The sequence below is a fragment of the Limanda limanda genome, chromosome 15 (assembly GCF_963576545.1).
Source record: "Limanda limanda chromosome 15, fLimLim1.1, whole genome shotgun sequence".
NCBI classification, from domain to species: domain Eukaryota; kingdom Metazoa; phylum Chordata; class Actinopteri; order Pleuronectiformes; family Pleuronectidae; genus Limanda; species Limanda limanda.
Genome location: NC_083650.1, coordinates 11,769,310 through 11,788,700, shown reverse-complemented (window position 1 = coordinate 11,788,700; position 19,391 = coordinate 11,769,310). Strand labels below are relative to the sequence as shown.

Sequence of the window (19,391 nt, the reverse complement as noted above, 5' to 3'; positions counted from 1 at the left end):
ACAACTCATAGTAATGGACCATTTGTGTTAGAATAGACAAGCTAATAAATTTAAAGTTAACACACTTTCGTAGACTGACATAGTTTTGTGCTTCGACACTTCTCTCGTGCAGGAGTTTCTTTTCTTCTTTTCTCTCAAACGCACAGCTCCTCTGTGAGTGATATACAAATAACTGGGGTTGAAGCGTGCTGTGGAATTTTCTGGATGCCAGATTTGGCTTCTTTCTATTTTCTCACTCTTGAGAGGAGCATTTCAGTTTTTGTGTGGCGAGCCTGCCGACGTTAACCGATTCATTCCCCTATTCAGCCACGAGCAGCTGCCAGCTTCGTCTCGGTGCACGTTTGCCTCTTTTCTTTCTAAATGTAGGTGCACGCTTGTTTGTCGCCCACAGCTCCAGCAGCACTGTGCATTTTTTAAAACGTGGTGTTATTCCCCATTAATTGCTGTTGGTCCTTCCTTTGAGTCGAGAGTTTGTGGGGTCTCTCTCTCTCCCTCTCCCCCAGACTTAATGGAAATTGCCGCCATGCCGCCCCACGTCTTTGAGAGCAGCAGAATAATTCCTGTTGTGTATTTGTGTGCATTCCTATCACGACTGTGAGAGAGAAGGGACTTCACCCCCACCCCCCATTACCACTAAACACCACTGTCTCCTCTTTAATTAGCCATTCATAGGAGGAAGATCTACGCTGCACTGACACTTTTACTGGGACAGATGGAGCTTCTTTTCCCTGAGGGGTGTATTTGTGTGTACACCTGAATGTTGCACGTATATGCATACGCACATGTTTTCGAGTTAGTCGAGCTCAGAGGCAGGCGGATGATCACAAAGTAAAATGTTTGGGCTTGCATCTTCTCTGCCTGTTTCTCTTTTCTCTTTGTCAGTTAAAGTGAATGGGATTCTTAGGTCTGTGGGACTGTGCTGCTGTTTGTGTTGGGAGGGATCCACCCCACTGCAAAGCCCCCTGGAACTAGACCACATATCAAGTGGCTTTAGCCGAGCGGAGACAAGGCAGGTTTAAGGTGAGCTGTATATTCGTATGCCACAATTTTCTATCAAAATAAAACTCAGTGTTCACCAAGCAGAAAGTAAGGAACAAATCAGAAATTGGACTAGTTTCTGAGTGACTCAGAATCAAGGATTTTTCAAGAATCCTTTGTACACCACAAAAACAGTGACATGGAGACTGCACGAACACAGGCACATGCTCAAAATCAGTCTCGGTTGCCATTTTTGTAAAAAACGTTTTCAAGCATCCTCCTTACGTGTGAGCATGTCAAACTATAGCAACTAATGTTTATGCATTACAGGAATATAGCCAAAGCATTCACTATTGGTTTTGTGCCTTTCAGCAGCTGACACAGCATTAATCAATGGTGCTTCATTAGGAAAGGGATCCATGCAGACTCACAGATACCTGGGATCTAATAATCACACATTGGTTCAATAGAAAAATCCGCCCCACAGACAGAAGTGAAGAAGTGCTTATTGCTCCTCTTTTCCCTCGGTGGCTGCTCACTTTAGACTGGTTTGATTAATTGAGTGGATATTACTGCGAACACTGCACTTTGAACTGGATCATAAAAACAAGAGGTCCGCTTCCTGAGCACAATACCGAATGCTAATTTGCAAACCCACAAGCTGCACTACAATATGCATTTGGAAAAGTTTTGTGAAAGCTACAATTAGACTGTCAACAATGGCTAGACTCTAATACATCCCCTGTTTTGACTAGAGGTCGACCTTTACCGAGTGATATTTGTTCAGAATTCCTTCAGAGTAAATAATGGGCCGCAGATGCTGCTTATCATGAAATCCCCCCCCCTTCTCAACACAGTCCAGTTTATGTCTCGATGCTCTCGGTCCATTTCAGGGTAATGCATGGTCCTGGCACTGAGGGAGGGATTTTGTGCCAGTTCCTCCAGGAGCAGAGCAGGTATGGCCGTGAGTGAAGCTGTTTATATTTTCATTTGTACATGTATATATGTATGTGAGGATATAATCTCTGTTCCTGTACCCATGCTGTGCTTAAAATATAGTGTTGACTTACTTTTTATGGCTGTGGTCTGCCTTCCCAACAAATCATGAATGTGTGCGTGCGGTTGTGTGTATTTCGTGCTTTTTCACTACAGTTTCATGCTGCAGCTTCTGTGTGTGTGTGTGTGTGTGTGGCCACATTTGAGCTACACGTTAAGACCTACATTTAGGATTATTTATTCCTGCTTTTTTTGCCTCCGAGGACCGAGGTGTTGATTCCTCTCTTCCCCAGTGGATTCTCCTTCGTTACATGTACACATTCACACACACACACACACACACACAAACACACATCCTCGCGGAGCCCAGTTTCCCCGCTGCTTCTCCCTTCGGGCTGGGGTTATGCAGTGTCATGTAGGTTAGGTCTCTCTCTGGGGGGTTCGCCTGGAGGCAAACCTGAGAGAAAAGGATTGGAGTGAGTGAAATAAAGAGGCAAAAAAAAAAGATACTTGGAGGAGTAGATTTGTATTGTGAATAGAATCAAGGGAGTGAAAGACGGATCTCAAGAATGAGAGTTCAGGCAGGGTTCTGGGGGGGTAAGATGTGTGAGGAGGGAGAGGGGTGGGGGTGGAGAGGAGGGGCAGGGGTGGAGTCGGGGGCTCTGCTATTTGTAGATCCTTGTGATGGATGACTGGTGTGTGTATGTGTGTGTGTGTGTGTGTGTGTGTGTGTGTGTGTGTGTGTGTGTGTGGAGAGAGAGAGAGAGAGAGAGAGAGAGACAGACAGAGAGAGAGAGAGAGAGACTGGCTTTTTTTTCTTTCTGCTCTTTCCTTATTCCCTCTCTCTTCAGGCAGTCAGAGCAGAGCGGGACTGAGTGAGAGCAGGACAGAGACGCAGACGTGTGCACGCCAGAGCACAGCAACTCCTCAAAGACAAGAAAGGAGAAGAGTTTGCAAGGAAGAAGAAGATTAAGAGAAAGAAAGAAGCTTCTTCTTCTTTTTTCTTTTTTTAAATCAACAAACTGAGCTGGATATCAGATCTACATCAGACCAAATCTAGAAGAGCAAAAGGATTTGTTTTGCTTCACAGCAAAAAAAAAAGGAAAATATTAGCATTCGTGACAGATTTCTTTCTATTTATATTCACCACATATTTAGAATTATTCTAGAGGACTTGTTTTGTGTAGCAGGACTCTTGGTTTTGCAGAGAAGCAGAAAGAGAGAGGAAGGTGGACAGAGAGAAGTAGGGGTTTGCTGAAGAAGAAAAAGAAGAAGAAGAAGAAGAGGAGCAGGCTGCAGTGGTGGTGAACATGCCTGTTAGAGGTTGCAGTCTTGGGGCGGACATGGGCACCCGGGTCGGGCAGCCACTCTGGATGTGGCTGCTGATGCTCTCTGCCTTGCTCATGGGCAACGCCAGTGCCTGTCCAGCCCTGTGTGCTTGCAGTGGCACCACAGTTGACTGCCATGGACTGGGTCTCAAAACCATGCCAAGGAATATCCCCCGCAACACTGAAAGACTGTGAGTACCATCTGCACTTTGCCTCTGTGTGATTTGTGTGTGTGTGTGTGTGTGTGTGTGTGTGTGTGTGTGTGTGTGTGTGTGTGTGTGTGTGTGTGTGTGTGTGTGTGTGTGTTTGTGTGTGTGTGTGTGTTTGTGTGTGTGTGAGAGAGACAGAGAAACTCCCTAACTGACCCTCTCTGCTCTTTTCCCACCGTTTCCTTGCAATCTTGTAGAAGTGCACATGACTTTGCTAACACCAAAACAGAACAATAGCCCTGCCCAAAAGGCTGTGTGTGTGTGTGTGCATGTGTGTGATCATATGTGTGTGTGTGTGTGTGTGTGTGTGATCATATGTGTGTGTGTGTGTGTGTGTGTGTGTGTGTGTGTATCAGTCAGTCACTGGCATTCCAGTCAGGTATAAATAGGCATGAGGGACTGGAAAGAGCAGGAGCAGATGTGTGCCTTTCACATGTGTCCATAATTTACTTACCTGCTTGCTCATGCTTGTTGTATGTTTTTTTATAATTCTGTAAATTCAGAAATTAAATACATTTAGTTTAATTTTTGCTTCACTATTTTACTGTGTCAGAGTTTAAAAAGTAAAGTTTGACTGACTAGTTTAAATTTATATTAAATCAAATTGTAATACAACCAGATTTGCAGCCAGGTCTGTGACGAGGATAAATTCTGTTCTACTTGGGAATATGTCCCCCCCCCCCCCACATATCAGGAGTCCTGTCTGCAGAGCACTGTGTCTCTCTTTATCTCCTTTCTTCCCTCCATTCGCCCCTTTTCACTTTCTTCCACTCCCGGGCCAAAAACTCCCCTCTCTCCCCTTCTCATGCCCCCTGAACACTCGCTCCGCAAATTGTTAAATCATGTAGAAAATTAAGCAAATCTGCTACTTAAGTGAGTCTTGCAGGAGGATCACGTAGCTGTCTTGTAAAACCAAAGGGGCGGACGGGAGAGGGAGGGAGAGGTGAGGCGGGAGCCGGCTCGCAGAGTGGAGTTTCTCTGTCTTTTCTGACATTCCTCTGAAATATTCATCAGTAAATCAGAAGTGAGGAGTGCAAGGGGAAATAGATTGTTCTATTTCAGCTTTTAGAATATCAGTCCTGAATAAAACATGCGGTGGGAACGGAGGAGAGAAAGCCTGTGTCAGAGGCAGCGTTGGCATAGTGGGAGCTGGCTGCATATTTTATGCTTTTCATATTTAATTTCTAAGAACACCTTTTTTTTTCTTCCTCGCTTAGCGGTCGGCATGTTTCCGGGTTTAGTTATGCGCACATGCTGGTTCAACAGTGAAGCAGAGAGGAAACATGGTCATTTTGTGGTTTCCTTTTACATGACTGGCCATCCACACTGGAAATATCCTCTGCCCCTCCACTCAAGAGCATTTCTGTGTCTAAAGTTGTTTGGGCATTCAAAGGTCATGTTCAGCAGAGGATTTTATCGCTGTAGCATCTCTGGATGTTTTCAAGCATGTCTCGCACACTCAGGATGCTGCGGCTGAAACATGGTGTGTGTAGAGATCATGTGCAATTTATTCCTGGGTCCCTGCCTTTGTGTGTGTGTGTGTGGTGGTGCATGTACTGTATTAGCTGTGTGTGTAGGTCACACAGAAGATAGCCAGCCTCCGCAGAGAGCAACTACATAACAATGGAGACTCTCGTGTTTTTTTTTTTTGCGGGCCGTTATACGCGGTGATTCATCAAGGTGATTGTGCAAGTCAACACAGCCCTCACTGCCCCACACGAGGGTCCCATGTGCACGGTTAGATTTATGTGTATGAATTTGGGAAATATGTGTTCATGTGAATGAAATTGTGCAGCTGCTACTGAGGTCAAACATGAGTAATGAGCAAGTTAAGTTTATATAGTACGTTGTCCCAGACGTCGGAGCTTTTTATTGTAGAAATGCAATGAAAGCACAACGATTTCAAGTGTATCACGTTGCAAAATGTACTTTAATGGAAGGAGAGGGTGTAGTGTAACGGCTGGGAAGAGAAGCAGACAAGAGGAAAACGAAAAGCTTGCACTTAACACTGTGTAGCTGGTCTGTGGTATGTTTGTGGAATTTTGTGTGAATGCATATGTGTGCGTTTGTATACAGGTTGATGCTTTTGAGCGTGTTAAAGCAGGAGGGGTTTTTGGAGAAAGTGTGTGTGAGAGTTTGTGCGGTGGGGGGTGTGCACGGAGGGGTGATGAGACGGACAGCAGAATCCCATTTGCACTTGTCACTTAGGGTTTGGATCAGATCTGACCCCTGTGCTCCTCAGACTGAGGCCTGTAATGAGACGGCGAGCTCCACGTGTTAAAATCACACCCTGCCTCGCACGGGCCACCGGCCGCTCCCTCCCCCTCTCCCTCCCTCTCTGTATCCATCCTCTCCCTGCCTCTCTTCTCCCCCGTCGCTTCGTTATTCATCTGCTGGGGCCAAATATCAAATTAACATGGTAATCGCATCGATATCAGACGCCGAGAGAGAAAAATCTGCATCTGTAAGGCTGATTAAAGTGACTTTACACAGACACCAATGGTTGTTAGTGAAGCTTTTAGGTAGACTGGTATCGACCAAACCTGCAGCTTCTCTCTCTCCCTGCTTTATCGCCTTCTGCTTAGATTACACGTGTCTCCTCTGTGAGTGAGATGATTTGTGCAATAGCTGTGTGTGTGTGTGTGTGTGTGTGTGTGTGTGTGTGTGTGTGTGTGTGTGTGTGTGTGTGTGTGTGTGTGTGTGTGTGTGTGTGTGTGTGTGTGTGTGTGTGTGTGTGTGTGTGTTCTATCCCCTAATTGCAAAAAAAAGCCAGGGTATTGATGATGAATTTTCTGTGCCAGAAAATACCCTGTGCTGAGATTTGGGGGCATATTGGAGATCATCCAGGAGAGGGGGTGGAGGCTGCACACCATATGCGTGTGTGTGTGTGTGTGTGTTTCATGCATGCCTGCATAAATTTGACATTAACTTGTGTTTGTTCAAACACTTGAGCATGTACACCCACATGTGTTTGTGCATGCGTGCAGTGAATAAGTAATGTTCGATGAAAACACATGAGGGTTAGAGGTGTTTGAAGATGGGGGGGCTCCCTCGATTCGATAACCATGTATGTATGTATTTGGGGGAGTGGAGGTGGGAGGTGTGTGTGTGTGTGCTTGGGTGTGTGTGTGCATGCTTGGGTGTGTGTGTGCGTGTGTGTGTGTGTGTGTGTGTGCGTGTTTGCTACGTGTGTGCATGCCAGGGAATGCCTGTGGTGTTTCTGGCATCAGCACAGAGCTGGTACAACTGATAGCTCACCGGCCACCTGATCCATAATTTACACTGACAAGACTGAACACAGCCTGCCCACTACCTGCCAGCTCGGGCTATGTGACGAGACAAAGAAGTGGGGTGAGGGGTGGAGCTGGGGAGGTGGGGTGTTGGACGAGGCTGGCACAGTGACTGAAGTGGTAATTGCTAATGAAGGGATTACCGCACAGATTGAAGACACTTGTAAACTTAACCACAAAGCTAATGAATGAATAAACAAGATTACGTTATTTATCATAAAAGGCTAAATAGGTCCAGACTGAATTTCATTCAGGTCCTTTTTCCCCCCTGGTCTAATATATCCATCCTCGTAGGCGCTAATCCCGTGAGGAGTGATAATGCCTGGAATGGAAATCATTCAGAGAATGTTTATGCTCAGTGTAGCGTTGTGAAATTACAGACCTGGGACTGAGTCAGTTCAATTTACTGCCTGCGCAACACAGCTGTGGTCTTTTCTCCTGCACTGAAGACTGAGGTGGACGCCATCTCACTCTGTAGCTGTCATCTGAGTTTGAGGATTTTGTGAGTCGTAATAAGCTACTGTTGTTCATAGTCTGTGGCAACCGGTGCTCTTTTTTATTTTTTTAATGGCATGAGAAACTGTAAGAATTATTTGAGTTTCTGTCGTTGATTAGTTGATGGACAGTAAATGTATCTGTAACTAGTTGATAGTTATTCACGTTATTGCATAAACACCAACTTTTCACAGTTTTTCCAATGTGAGAACTTGATGATTATTATTTTAAAATAAATCTTTCGGATTTTGGTCTGTTGTCCGGTCAAAACAAAACATTTGACATTATTGCCTTAATGTCTCAATGGAACATTAAGCTGACGTTTTATAAACCAAACAATTAGTCCAGAAATTGATTCACAGATAATAATAAAATATTAATGAAAAAAATTGTTAGCTTGGGTCTTATGTGTCCCTTTTTAAATTGCACTTACATGCACAGATAGTGTGTTGTATGTTTAAGTGGCGCGATGACAGACTGCTTAGCATCAAAGACGGGCAGACAGGTACTGACCGGCTGTCCCGATGAACACATCGACTTTCTGGAAGTGTTTGATTCCACTCATGAGAGCTGAGAAATGACCCTGGCAGAGCTGTGAGTGTTTGTGTGTGTGTGTGTGTGTGTGTGTGTGAGTGTGTGTTAAAAAAAACGCCAATGTCCTGCACTTTTTCTACTTGTGCATGTCTGGCACACTTATATATGAGGTGTGTGTGTGTGCACATGTGAGTGCACATGCGTGATTGCTTTTCACGCCTGTCTAAAAGTGGCTGTATCTCAGCAGAGCATGAAAATCTAATTTGGAGAGTCCACGTAGATCACCTTTCATCTCTCAGACGGGCATCTTCGCTTTTAACCCTCCTGGCTATGGCCAGTTAGAAGCTGCTGTTAGAAGAGGGAAAGGGTTGGGGGGATAAATGGGTGTGCGTGCGTGTGTGCGTGTGTGCGTGTGTGCGTGTGTGTTTAATTGATGAACACTCTCTGACATTGTAGATATGCCTTCGCAATCCACAGTCACGCCTCTGATGTGATACAAGTTTGAAAGGAAACAGGATTCCAGATGCAGGGGCAGCTTGGGATCTGCACATTTATCAAACGAGTGCAAAAGAGTTCACTGTCAAGTCAATGAGTAAATTTTATTTCGAATGGAATAATGAAAAAAATACTAATTAATTAGACAAATTCAAAACGTTCCCACCAAATACCAGAATTTTTTTCCCATAATTATAAAATTAAAAATAAAACTAAATTACTCTTCTTTCAATTTCTTTTCTAAACCCTTTAATCCATGAACTGTTTTGTCTTAAAATAGGCACAGATGAAACCTTTAATGTCCCGCGGGGAATTTAGCCTTGCACAGAGAGCTTAAAATAATATTTAAAACAAATGAAGTATCAATCATACAGGACAGCTCATAATAAAAGATGAAACATGAGCGTATAAAACATTTCTTAAAAGCATGATACAGAAATCAAAGAGAAAATAATGCTGATGTTTTTAGTTTTCACCAAAAGTGGCTAAAATAAGTGATTAATAACCTAAATAGTTGTTGATAGATTTCCTACACTAATTGATCATTTAATTGCTTTGGATTATATATTTTGCTGCAGGAGACGTCTCCCAGCAGATGAGCTTAGTTCTCAGTGTGCTCAGTGGAAGAACAACTCTTTATTCATGGGGGTGAATAGACAGATTCAAGCACGCACGCAGCATCCATCAAACTACCAGTCGTCATTGCACATGCCTCAAACTTCTCCCCGGTCTTCTGTGTGGATGTGGCGGAGCAGATGTTTTGTCCATATGACACAGTCAAAGTACACATTCACACAGGCTCAATGCCTTCATGTGTGACTCCAAGCCACAACAGAACCTCGGCGTCTGTCGCTACACAAACTACAGATACAGTATAAACCATGAAAGACCCCTCTGTGTCTGTCTCTACTACAGTCTGCCGTGTGTTCTTTTCCCAGCCTGTGGCAGCAACACACATCGGAACAGATGTTTAATTGATTCACTACGGCCTGAGAGAGTGTCATAAGTTATCTATGTTTGATCACAAAGTGTCTGCGTGCTACTTTCCTCCCATGCATTTTGCCCTGCCTCCCCTTTTCCTCTCCCATCTCCCGGTCCTTCCCGCTATCTGTCTGTTTTTTGTTTTGCTGACAGCAGCGTGTTCTACTTGGGAGAAAAAAACAAACGGGTCTCCTCCTCAAGGTTGCAGTTGCATGGTGTGAAGGCCAGGTAACAACAGCAAAAGACAGATGCTTGGGTTCGGGTCCCTGACTTTTACCTGTAGCTGTTTAAAAAAAATGAGAGGGGCTCAGCAAGATGCAGGAGATTACGCGGGTCAAGGCTCAACAAGGGGTTATGTGTGTGTGTGTGTGTGTGTGTGTGTGTGTGTGTGTGTGTGTGTGTGTGTGTGTGTGTGTGTGAGTGAGTGCCTGTATGTGTCTGCTTGATGTATACCTTTCCTATCAGCAGTCTTGCTTTTTAGGCACTGACAAAGCGGAATAAAATTACAATAAAAAAAATTATGTAAATAGCCCTTGAGGAGCCCAGGAGCCGGGAAAACCCTCATGCACAGTCTTAACACACTGAACGCATGCACACTTAGACGCTCGCTGACGCACACACACACACACACACACACATAAGAATGTACAGTTGAACTAACTGCACGTCTGAAAGCCACATTTCAAAGGAGAGGGAATGTTTTGTTCAAGCTGAGCAGAAATCTGACCTCTCAGTCTGGATAGAAGTGTTCCAGTTGGGTTTAAAGTGTGTTATTTTGGTCATGGTGGTCTGCTCTCTCTCTCTCACTCGCTCTCTCTCTCTCTTTCTTTCTTTAAATTTCTCAATCTTGGACTATGTGAGTCAGGATGGTACTGCCTGGTCCTTCAGTCCGTTGGCCCAGCTAGTATGTAGGTCACTTTCTCTGTCCAGTCTACCAGCCGTTGAGGCATTGTGTCCTTGCTGACGTTTCCCAGACAGCCCATCAGCTCCTCACAGCTCCCCGTCTCCTCGTAACAATCCACCACACTTCTCCAGTCCGTCGCTTTCAGGCAGCTAACAGCACTGTCAGAGAAGCTCTCTCTTTTTCTTTCTCGCAGTGACTCTATCGTTCCTCTCCTCCTGCGTGTTTCACGGCTGTCACGTCCATATGCTGCCGAGTCTGGAGGAGGAGAACCGCTTCGCTCTTTGGCAGCTTCTCAGCCTGTTTACTTCATTCATTAGGGAGTGCGCTCACTGGCCGGTCAGATACCCTTATCAGTGTGGGATTGTTGATTAATGGGCGTTCATGCTTCAACAGTACAAGACCTCGGGCTCCTGGTCATAAGATTGTTTCCTCAGCATGGAGCTCGGGTAGCGCTGTGCCACCGATCCTCAAATCAGCTGGCTTCTGTCTTCCCTGCCAGGCTAAACCTGTTCAGGACAAATGGTCCTGCGGTGCCAACAGCAGCCAAACAGAATGGCTGCACTGCAAAAAAATATAGAACCTTGACAGGTAATTTAAATCTAATTTTAAAGAGGAAGGAGGCCAGATAAATGTACTTCCTGTCAAAATCCTTATGGTAGACCCAATCTAGATTTTGAATAAACTTTAACTTGCAATATAGCGGGTTTCCTCAATGTCCAGTTTGACCTGTGGATGAAGGATCATCGTGTCGACAGTTCATTGCTCAACTTCATTCTGAAAGAAAATAAGCAGAAGTGCTGGCGAGGAGTCAAGGCTTTCTATCATGTTAGGTTAGGAATATACATTTTAAATAATTAAAGCTAGAGTCATTCAGCCTTGATGCTGAGCTGGCTACGCTTTGACCATATGCAGCCGATAAATTTTTTCACACACCTTTATTTATTGGACTCTTGACTTCTTGTCTTGCTTATGTTTTTCTACAGCCCGCTACTATTATTTATATTGTTCATGGTTTTTATTGTGGCTGTAAGCTTAAGTCTAAATTAAAGCTTGGTAGCTACAGTGACCCGTCTTCGTGAGTCGTGTCTAACCCCAGCGAGGGAGCACATTTTCATATACAGTACATTGCAGAAAAAGAGTGTGACAACAACTTTTCAGTGCCCTCCCAACTCTAGAGACCAAAGTGTGACAGCTGATCAATACAAAAAGACAGCTTTGACAAGACTGTTGAGACTTGTGAACTTTATATTGAGTGGTCTGCCTTATTATGGGTTGTTTAAGAGTCTGACTCATCAGTTTGACTTGTTTGCGAGCCCTTGCTGTCCCACTCCGTCTGTATTAATTTCATCTCTGCAGTGTCTGCATAAATCGATACCGCTGGTGGAAAGCTATACAGCCAGCAGTAGTTTCTCTTGTTATCATTATGTTCTTTGTTCCCAGCAGAACAATTGACTTTCCCACTGGCGCTGTTTGTGTGCATGCCAGTAGGGGTGCTTGTGTGTTTTTTCCTCGATGTTGTATATTTATGTGGTCTTCGTGTGTGAGGGTCAGCACATGTGGATATCTCTATCCGCCTGAGTGTATGTGGATGCAAGCCTTATAGCGAGCTGGCGTGTTTGCTTATCCTCCCTCCAGTCGTGGGGTTTCATTTTATGTAAAGTTTCTCAATGCGAACCAGGTCCCCCTCGGCCCAGGGACCCCAGCAGCTGGCAGAAATAAACATAATGAGTTTTTCAGCATTGTAGCACTCCTCTGAGCCCCCTTTGAATTATAGAGATGTAGAGCAGTGGAGCGTAGCTGCCGCGTGTCCGCCCATGGGAAGGTGCACCAGGAAGTACTCTCAGGCATCAATCAGCTCGGGACAGAGGATGAAAAAGGATTAGATAGTGATGTCATAAATCCACTTGCTCTCCAGGAAGTGTGTCAGCACCGGGGATCCTTACAGAGTTTCCAGAGGATGGAATGGATTTGACTAAAGCAGCTGGAGGTGGAAATCCTTCGCTGTAGGAACTGGGAATGGTACCTAATAATTTTCAGCCTCTGAAGTAATACTGAAGTACCATGATGTGAAAACCCGCATGGAGTCCATACTACAAAACATCTGTGTATGAAAGGAGTGAGCCTGCCTTTGCTGCTGTGCCAAAAACCATTGCTGAGCTCCTTTTGATTGTAAAACAAAGAAAAATACCACTGACTGATATTGTAGCTAATAAACAGCAGATTTTCCTTTGAGCCATTGACTCCATGTATTACTTTGGAGCACAGTGCACTTATTTAGAAGTGGAGTTAACACATAGATGAGAACCCATGACTCCAGACTGTATGAATGCCTGGAGTTCATATTCTCTTCTATAAGTTGTGGGTTCACCTAGACGTGTTCATCCATGCAGAACCGTGCACCAATTATCATGAGATTGACATATCACTTCAGTGTGTGTGTGTGTGTGTGCACGCACTATGATAAAAGTTACTTCCCAGTCTGAAGCTGATGGGAATCCCAGCTATTTTCCATCAGCCCGAGCAGCAGAGCATCCTCACAGACAAGGGAGTAACTTGGCAAGATCCCCCCGGAGACAAATCACTCCCCTGGGTCATCAGACATCATCAGATGGGTCAAACACCACGCAGGAGCTATAACAATTTATATGGACCATGTGCTCTTTTCATAAAGCCAAGTGTCCACTTCAAAAGGCATGCTCGTTACTGTGAATGTTAAAAAGTGCTATCCCCAGCTCTTCTCATAACGGTTAACTGCAGAAGGTCATGGCCATATACTGTACATAAGTCGTGAGTCCTTGAAGCATACGAGCTATAGTGGGACTGATATTACCTGCTCAATTTCAAGGCCTTTTGAACATCAGGGTCTCTATTGCAAAATGCCACCGGAAAAGGTCAGAATAGGAAATAAACAGCGTTGGCTATGACTATTTTAAACATCATAAGATGCTGGTGGCATTTGAGCATTGCCTAAATGTCACCTGCATTGATGAGCAGGTGCACGGCCAATGTGCTCTTTCAGGTGACTCTTGCAGCAGGATATTGCAACATCCTCTGAGCGCAGGGAGATAAGTTCAATCGCCACATCTCTACGCACAAAATACTTTGAGAGTTTGTCTGATTAGTCAACCACCACAGTACATGCTGAAACTATGACATGTCTCTTATTACAGGATGAATCAAGACTTCGTAGCTGCAGGATAAAAGTGTGATTTCACTTGTTTGTGTGAGTCACACATTCTCCCTGCCACCCCTCGCTTTTACCGTCCCTCCTCCTCTTCTATCTTTCTCCTCTTAAATGTTCTCCGGATGTCATCCGGACTGACCACCCTGAAGATAAGACATTGGAAATCCAGAAGTGTGTGTGGGTGTATGTGTGTGTGTGCGGCTATCTGCGTAAGCACCTGTAATGAGCACCACATGTGTGTGTATCAGAGCCCAGGCTAATGAAGCCCAGTCCATTATTTATTTCCCGTGGACCTGTCGCTTGGCCTGTCGATGCACCTGTGTACACACGCATGCACACACACACACACACACACACACACATACACACACACACATTCACACACACACACACACACACACCATCTGTCTATAATGACCGTTCTCTTCCTTACTGCATAACGCTACAGTCCCTGGAGTGGTCATTAGACGAGAGAAGGAGAGAGTGACTGAGGGAGAGAGACCGGCGCTTTTGGCGTAGATTTGGAACCAGTTTTTTGGTTGTACTTTGGGGCGGGGGGTTGGGGAGGTCAGGGTCGGGTGGACCCATAATGCTTAGGAAGTGCAGTAGCACAGAGAAACTCTCTGTATTTTGACTTGTCTCTGCACCTGGGTGGCTCGTACGGTTTTGTGGGCTTTTTTCATGAGAATACAATCTGCTAACGGTTAAATATTAATCTTCCACAGAGTTCTGCAGAAACAAATAACAATACAAACCTTTTTTATATCAACAGTTGAAACTGAATCCACCAAACAACCGCAGGTTCTGTACGCTACCTCTGGAGTTATCAAATACACAACACATTGAGAGGGAGAATGGCACTCGGTAGGCCGGACAGTCCCTTTAAGAAACCATATTTGAATTCACTAGATCCAGAATTTTTTTGTCGGATCTGCACCAAATTGCACTTATTCATAATAATCAGTCCCTATATGCCAGATGTTTTTCACCAAGATCCATGAATTTATTCTCTGAGAAATCAAAGCAAATGTAGAAAACTCCCGAACATTGTTCAAGAAAGTGAAAAACGGTCTGTCCTCTGATTTTGATCCTCACCAAAATGGAATGCTTTTATTTTCTTTCCCATTTTACATCATTCCACCAAGTTTTGTGGACATCTGCAGATTAGTTTTTGCATTATCTTACAAATAAACAGGGTTGACAGAGGTAATTATTATTGTCAACCAGTTAGAAACTGACAATAATACTTGTGAGAAACCAAAATTAAATTCAAATCCTCTCTTTTTCAAATACTTTGTCTCCTCTCTTTTTTAGCCGTGCTTGCCAGCTCTCAGCAGGGAGCCTGCTCCCATTATATCCACAGCACTTAGCTTTCTGGCCTTGTGGCCCTTCCCAAATCCCCTCAACTGGCTCCTGCTAATCCCCACCAATAGCGGAGGGACGCGGCAGACAGAGACAGGGGGCCGGCGTTATGGGTGTCGATGGGAGAGGGCTGGAATAGAAAGACAAACAGGCTACTCAAATGGGGCTTCCATTTTAATAGGACTCCTTAATTTCTCCCAGTGGTATTAGAAATAAACATGAACTCCCCTTTAACGCAGCCTTTCCATTTCTAACCCCGGCAGTGTATGTTACATTTAACATCACATTTAAAGCAATTTGCATTTCATGAAAACACCAGCAATTATAGACTTTCTCAGCATATATTACACCAGTAGTATGCTTGAACTAACAGCTCAGGGCAATGTGTGTGTGTCTGTGTGTGTGTATGTGAAGTTGTGCGGTTGTTTTCATGCTCCAGATAAAAAATTTGACTCAGGTATCAGTAGACAAAGATGCCTCCGTGTCATCGTCTGCTCCTCCAGTCATCAGGCTGAGCTGGTCCAGAGGGAGTCTAACGATGTATTATTCATATGTGTTTTTCTGTGTCTGTCTTCGCAGGGAGCTGAATGGGAATAACCTCACACGCATCACCAAGAGTGACCTCGCTGGACTCAAGTACCTCCGAGTTCTGTAAGTACTTGGCTTCGTGTTTTTGTGCGCAGTGATGGGATGTTTGTATGTGTATCCCGCAGTGCATGTCTGTGTCGGAGTTTATCTATTCATGCCTGCCAGAGCTGCGTCCAGCCTTGCAGCTCACGAGTTGCACAGACCTGCAGCTCAAACTGGCACAAACCCAGCGGAGTGGAGATGCTTCCGTCGAGTGGGCTACTCGGGAGTACATTAAGCTGCTGAGTGACTGTAGCCCCTGATGTAATGGACTTCTCTCACTGTATTCAGCCTGTTGTAGTAGCACTTATTGTCCCTCAGACACACTCACTTGCCCTCTGTTCCCACACATCAACATGTAATGTGTACACAAGCGCCACTACAACTAGGCTCTCCACACAGTTAACACATTCAGGCGAAGTCACTGCCTCCCCCCTGTGCTGAAATTAAAAAGCACTTGTGACTTCAGGTAATAAAGTAGTTGCACAAGTGTCTATGTGTGTGTGTGCGTGCGCGAAACACACTCGTGAGTTGTGGCATAGGTGTTAAAAACCTCCGCTGAAGAGGAAGCCGGGTAGACCCGAACACATTTGAGGTAACACGAGCTGCCCATAATTCCTTCTACCCAGCGAAGCTCGACTATTTTCGAGCCTGGTCGTGACTCGCCCATCCCCCTGGTGTCCCCTTCTGTTTCCTCGCCTGTCCCCACCGCTCCTTGTCCCCTCTCGTCCTCCGACGCATGCCTCCTTCTCTGCACCGCCCTCCAACCCCCACGTGGAGGTTAAATGCCTTCATGTCACCAGCTTGTCACGAGCAAGTAAGAAGGAAACAACTCCTTGCAGGGGTATTAAAGACAGAGCTCCCTTTGCCGTAAAAAGCCAAATTCTCTCACAACACGACCCCTGCACCGCATGTAACACACACACACACACACACACACACACACACACACACACACACACACACACACTGCTCGCTTTCTCAAATGTCTCAGACGACCATATACATGACGCATGATTAGCATGGTGTGGGTGCATTGCGTGTCTGCATGTGCAACCATAAAAATGAAGTCTGTCTTTGTGTATTGGGGGGGGGGGCGATCTCCGAGGGGGCAGCAGCTAGAACCGAGACTAGCAGTAGTTAGACCTCTGACCCTGCTGACCCCTGGGCAACCCTCAGAAGGAGCCCGACAGGAACAGAGGTTTATCTTTACAGTCAGCTGCCACCTCTCCTGTCAGTCTAAAATCAACACAGCTGATTTACCACCATTCATCTGGTTCGGAGTGCTCGGCTGGTCTAGATAAAAAAAATGGGTGTGTGTGTGTGTGTGGTGGGGGGTGGATGGAGAACAACAGTTGAACCATATGAGAATAAAGTAGACAAAAAGGCTAGATGACTCTCTGCGAAAAAAAAAAAGTTTTCTCGCTTCAAAAGTACTCACGACCAATTTTTCACTTCCATCTAAATTCATGAGAAAGAGATCAGAGGTGAATTACACTTCCCTCTGTGTGTTTGGAGTGCGAACAGTGATTAGCATTTATATTCGATGGGGAGGAAGCCCAGACTGCTGAGTCGCGGCGCGGCCTCAGAGGAGACATGAGAGCTTTGCTCCAACACAGAACAGTTGTACACGTAATGAAGGGAAGCTCTTGTTGCTTCTGAAGCCGCTGGACGCTTTTCTCTCATTCCTGACCTTGTGTTGTTGTAACACATCCAAAACCATCCCAGCCTTCCTTTTTTTTGTGCGTTGGCTTTGGCAAAGTAGGTTGGGGCCAGGAAGTGCAACTGCCTGTGTGTTTGTGTGCATCCATATTTGCATTTGTCAGACTAATATCCTTGATGTAGTGCCTTAAACTCTGATTCTGTCCATTGATCCTATCCAACAGGCACACATACACACACAGCCTACTGTCTTTTAATTGTGCCAACTGTTAAAAAACCTCACAGTCCAACTCAGTTTCCCCCTCGAACACTTTCTGACCCCCTGCCCACCTTTTCATCTCATCTCCACCCAACCGCTGCACCCGGTGGACCACACCAGAGCCCGGACCCCCGGCTCCTGAGCCACCTTGGAAACTTTCCTGGCCGCTATTCCTGCTTCCTTTGCCAAGATTCCACACTGTGCCCTCAGTCCACACCACTGCCCCCTGTGTGAGAGTGTGTGTTAGAGAGAGAGAGAGAGAGAGAGAGAGAGAGAGAGAGAGAGAGAGAGAGAGAGAGAGAGAGAGACGTTGAATAAACTCCATGCAGCTTGAATATACATACTGCAAGACGTCTCGCCACCCAAACCCGAGCCCCCCCCTGCACTTTGTCAAAGCCTGAGTGACCATCTACTTGAAAAGTCAAAGCCGCACTGTATCATGTCGTTTCTAAGCCTCTGTTTCCGTCCTCCCTCTCTCTCTCTCTCTTTGCAGGCAACTGATGGAGAATCAGATTACTGTGATAGAGCGCGGGGCCTTTGATGACATGAAGGAGCTGGAGAGACTGTGAGTACCACCCAGCGTGACCAGAAACAGCACATTTTTTGATTTCTTCTCTAAACTTGAACTCTTGACAATCTCGACCCCCTCCACCGATCTGTGCTCAGTTCGTCTATTGGTTGTGTGTAATGATGAGCCTACCAGGGGGAACTGACCGTAAATGGTGTATCAAGTGTGAGGCACTTCCCTGTCATTCCATTGTGGTCGGAGTGTTGCAGAGAGGGGCACGGCGTATAGGCTCGGGAGTATTTTTTTTTTATTAGCTTTGCCTGACAGGAATGCCCTCAATGGGATTTGTGGGCTTAAAGAGGGCCTCCCCCAGCCGCCGCAGACCCCGGCTCATCTGGACAGCACCAGGCCTCCCTCGCAGCTTGTAAACAGGCTGAGAAAACACACAGACAAACACAGTCGACCAACCACACCTCAAACCGGCTCATTAGCAAATCAATAGTGCTACCCGCATGGAAACCTGCACAGCAGATGATTTTATGGATACACGCTGTCATGCACACATAGCGGTTAACTTATAAAAGACTTTCCCCCGATCTGAAACCCACATTAACAATTTACATTACCAAACCCTGAGGCCGTGTACAACTCGCCTTCCCTCCTCCGTATTCAGTCGAGCCCAAACATTGGGTAGACGAATCCATGTGCCAGACCAATGTGGAGGCTCGTTCCTCTGATGTTTCAAAGCCACTAACCCACCAGCAGGTACAGCTGAGTGTGAACGGAGCAGCGGCAGACCATTAATGCCCATTAAGCACTAAATCTCCACCTCAGCTGGCCAAGTGCTCTTCTCGGTGTATACTGTAAGTGGCACCGGTCCCAACATCTGTCTCAATGTGTCTACAGGCATGGCCGCGGCCTGCCTTACAGATTTGTAGCCTCTCTGTGCCACAGCCGCTGCATTCACTCCAACGGGCCATTCACAGGGAAGAGAGTTGTGGTTTCCAACAGATTAGCAACAGTCTGTTCCTCATTGACTTAATTGTTGTATTTGCATAAAGCCTGCCAGTCTTGGACGTTAGTTGTTTGACACGGAGTCGGTTGCCAGCCACCATTCCTGTCAGGGCTTCCTTGGGCTCGAATGGGCTCGTCCATTTCTTTGGTTTCTTTAATTTTATTTGGGAACATCTTGTTTTGATGGTTTTCCCTCAGATAAAAATCTGGTCATGTTCACATAAGTGGCGTATTTAATTCATTTGTTTAAACAGAGAATGCTGTTGCTGTTCCATTTCTCTGGGAAAGTGGGGACAGCAGTGAAGGCGCGGCATTCTAATGTAACTGTGCGGAGATAATTTACAGCGCTGTCTCCTACTAGCAGTTTAATTCCCCCTGAACTTTCAGTTGGATATTTATGTGACATTCAGAGCACACTGAAACACAATAGCCTGTGGCTAAGCCGATTCCACGGCAGCTAGCAGATATTATTCACAGCCTACACACTCAAGGGCACACATGCATACACATACACACACACACACACACACACAAACTCACTGGTTGATCATGTTTTCCCTGCCGC

At 45.5% G+C, this 19,391-nt stretch overlaps 1 protein-coding gene across 2 annotated transcripts in view; it reads left to right on the top strand.

Moving 5' to 3' along the window:
• Window positions 1-3,094: 3,094 nt before the first annotated feature.
• Window positions 3,095-19,391, top strand: part of slit1a (slit homolog 1a (Drosophila)) — an 89,209-nt gene continuing 72,912 nt past the window's right edge. The window contains exons 1-3 of one of the 2 annotated variants that reach the window (XM_061087640.1): window positions 3,095-3,493; window positions 15,336-15,407; window positions 17,798-17,869. In XM_061087640.1, the coding sequence (XP_060943623.1) occupies window positions 3,285-3,493; window positions 15,336-15,407; window positions 17,798-17,869 (353 nt within the window). In that variant the 5' untranslated portion in view covers window positions 3,095-3,284. The remainder of the gene's footprint in view (window positions 3,494-15,335; window positions 15,408-17,797; window positions 17,870-19,391) is intronic. The other variant, XM_061087641.1, reaches the window with a different exon arrangement.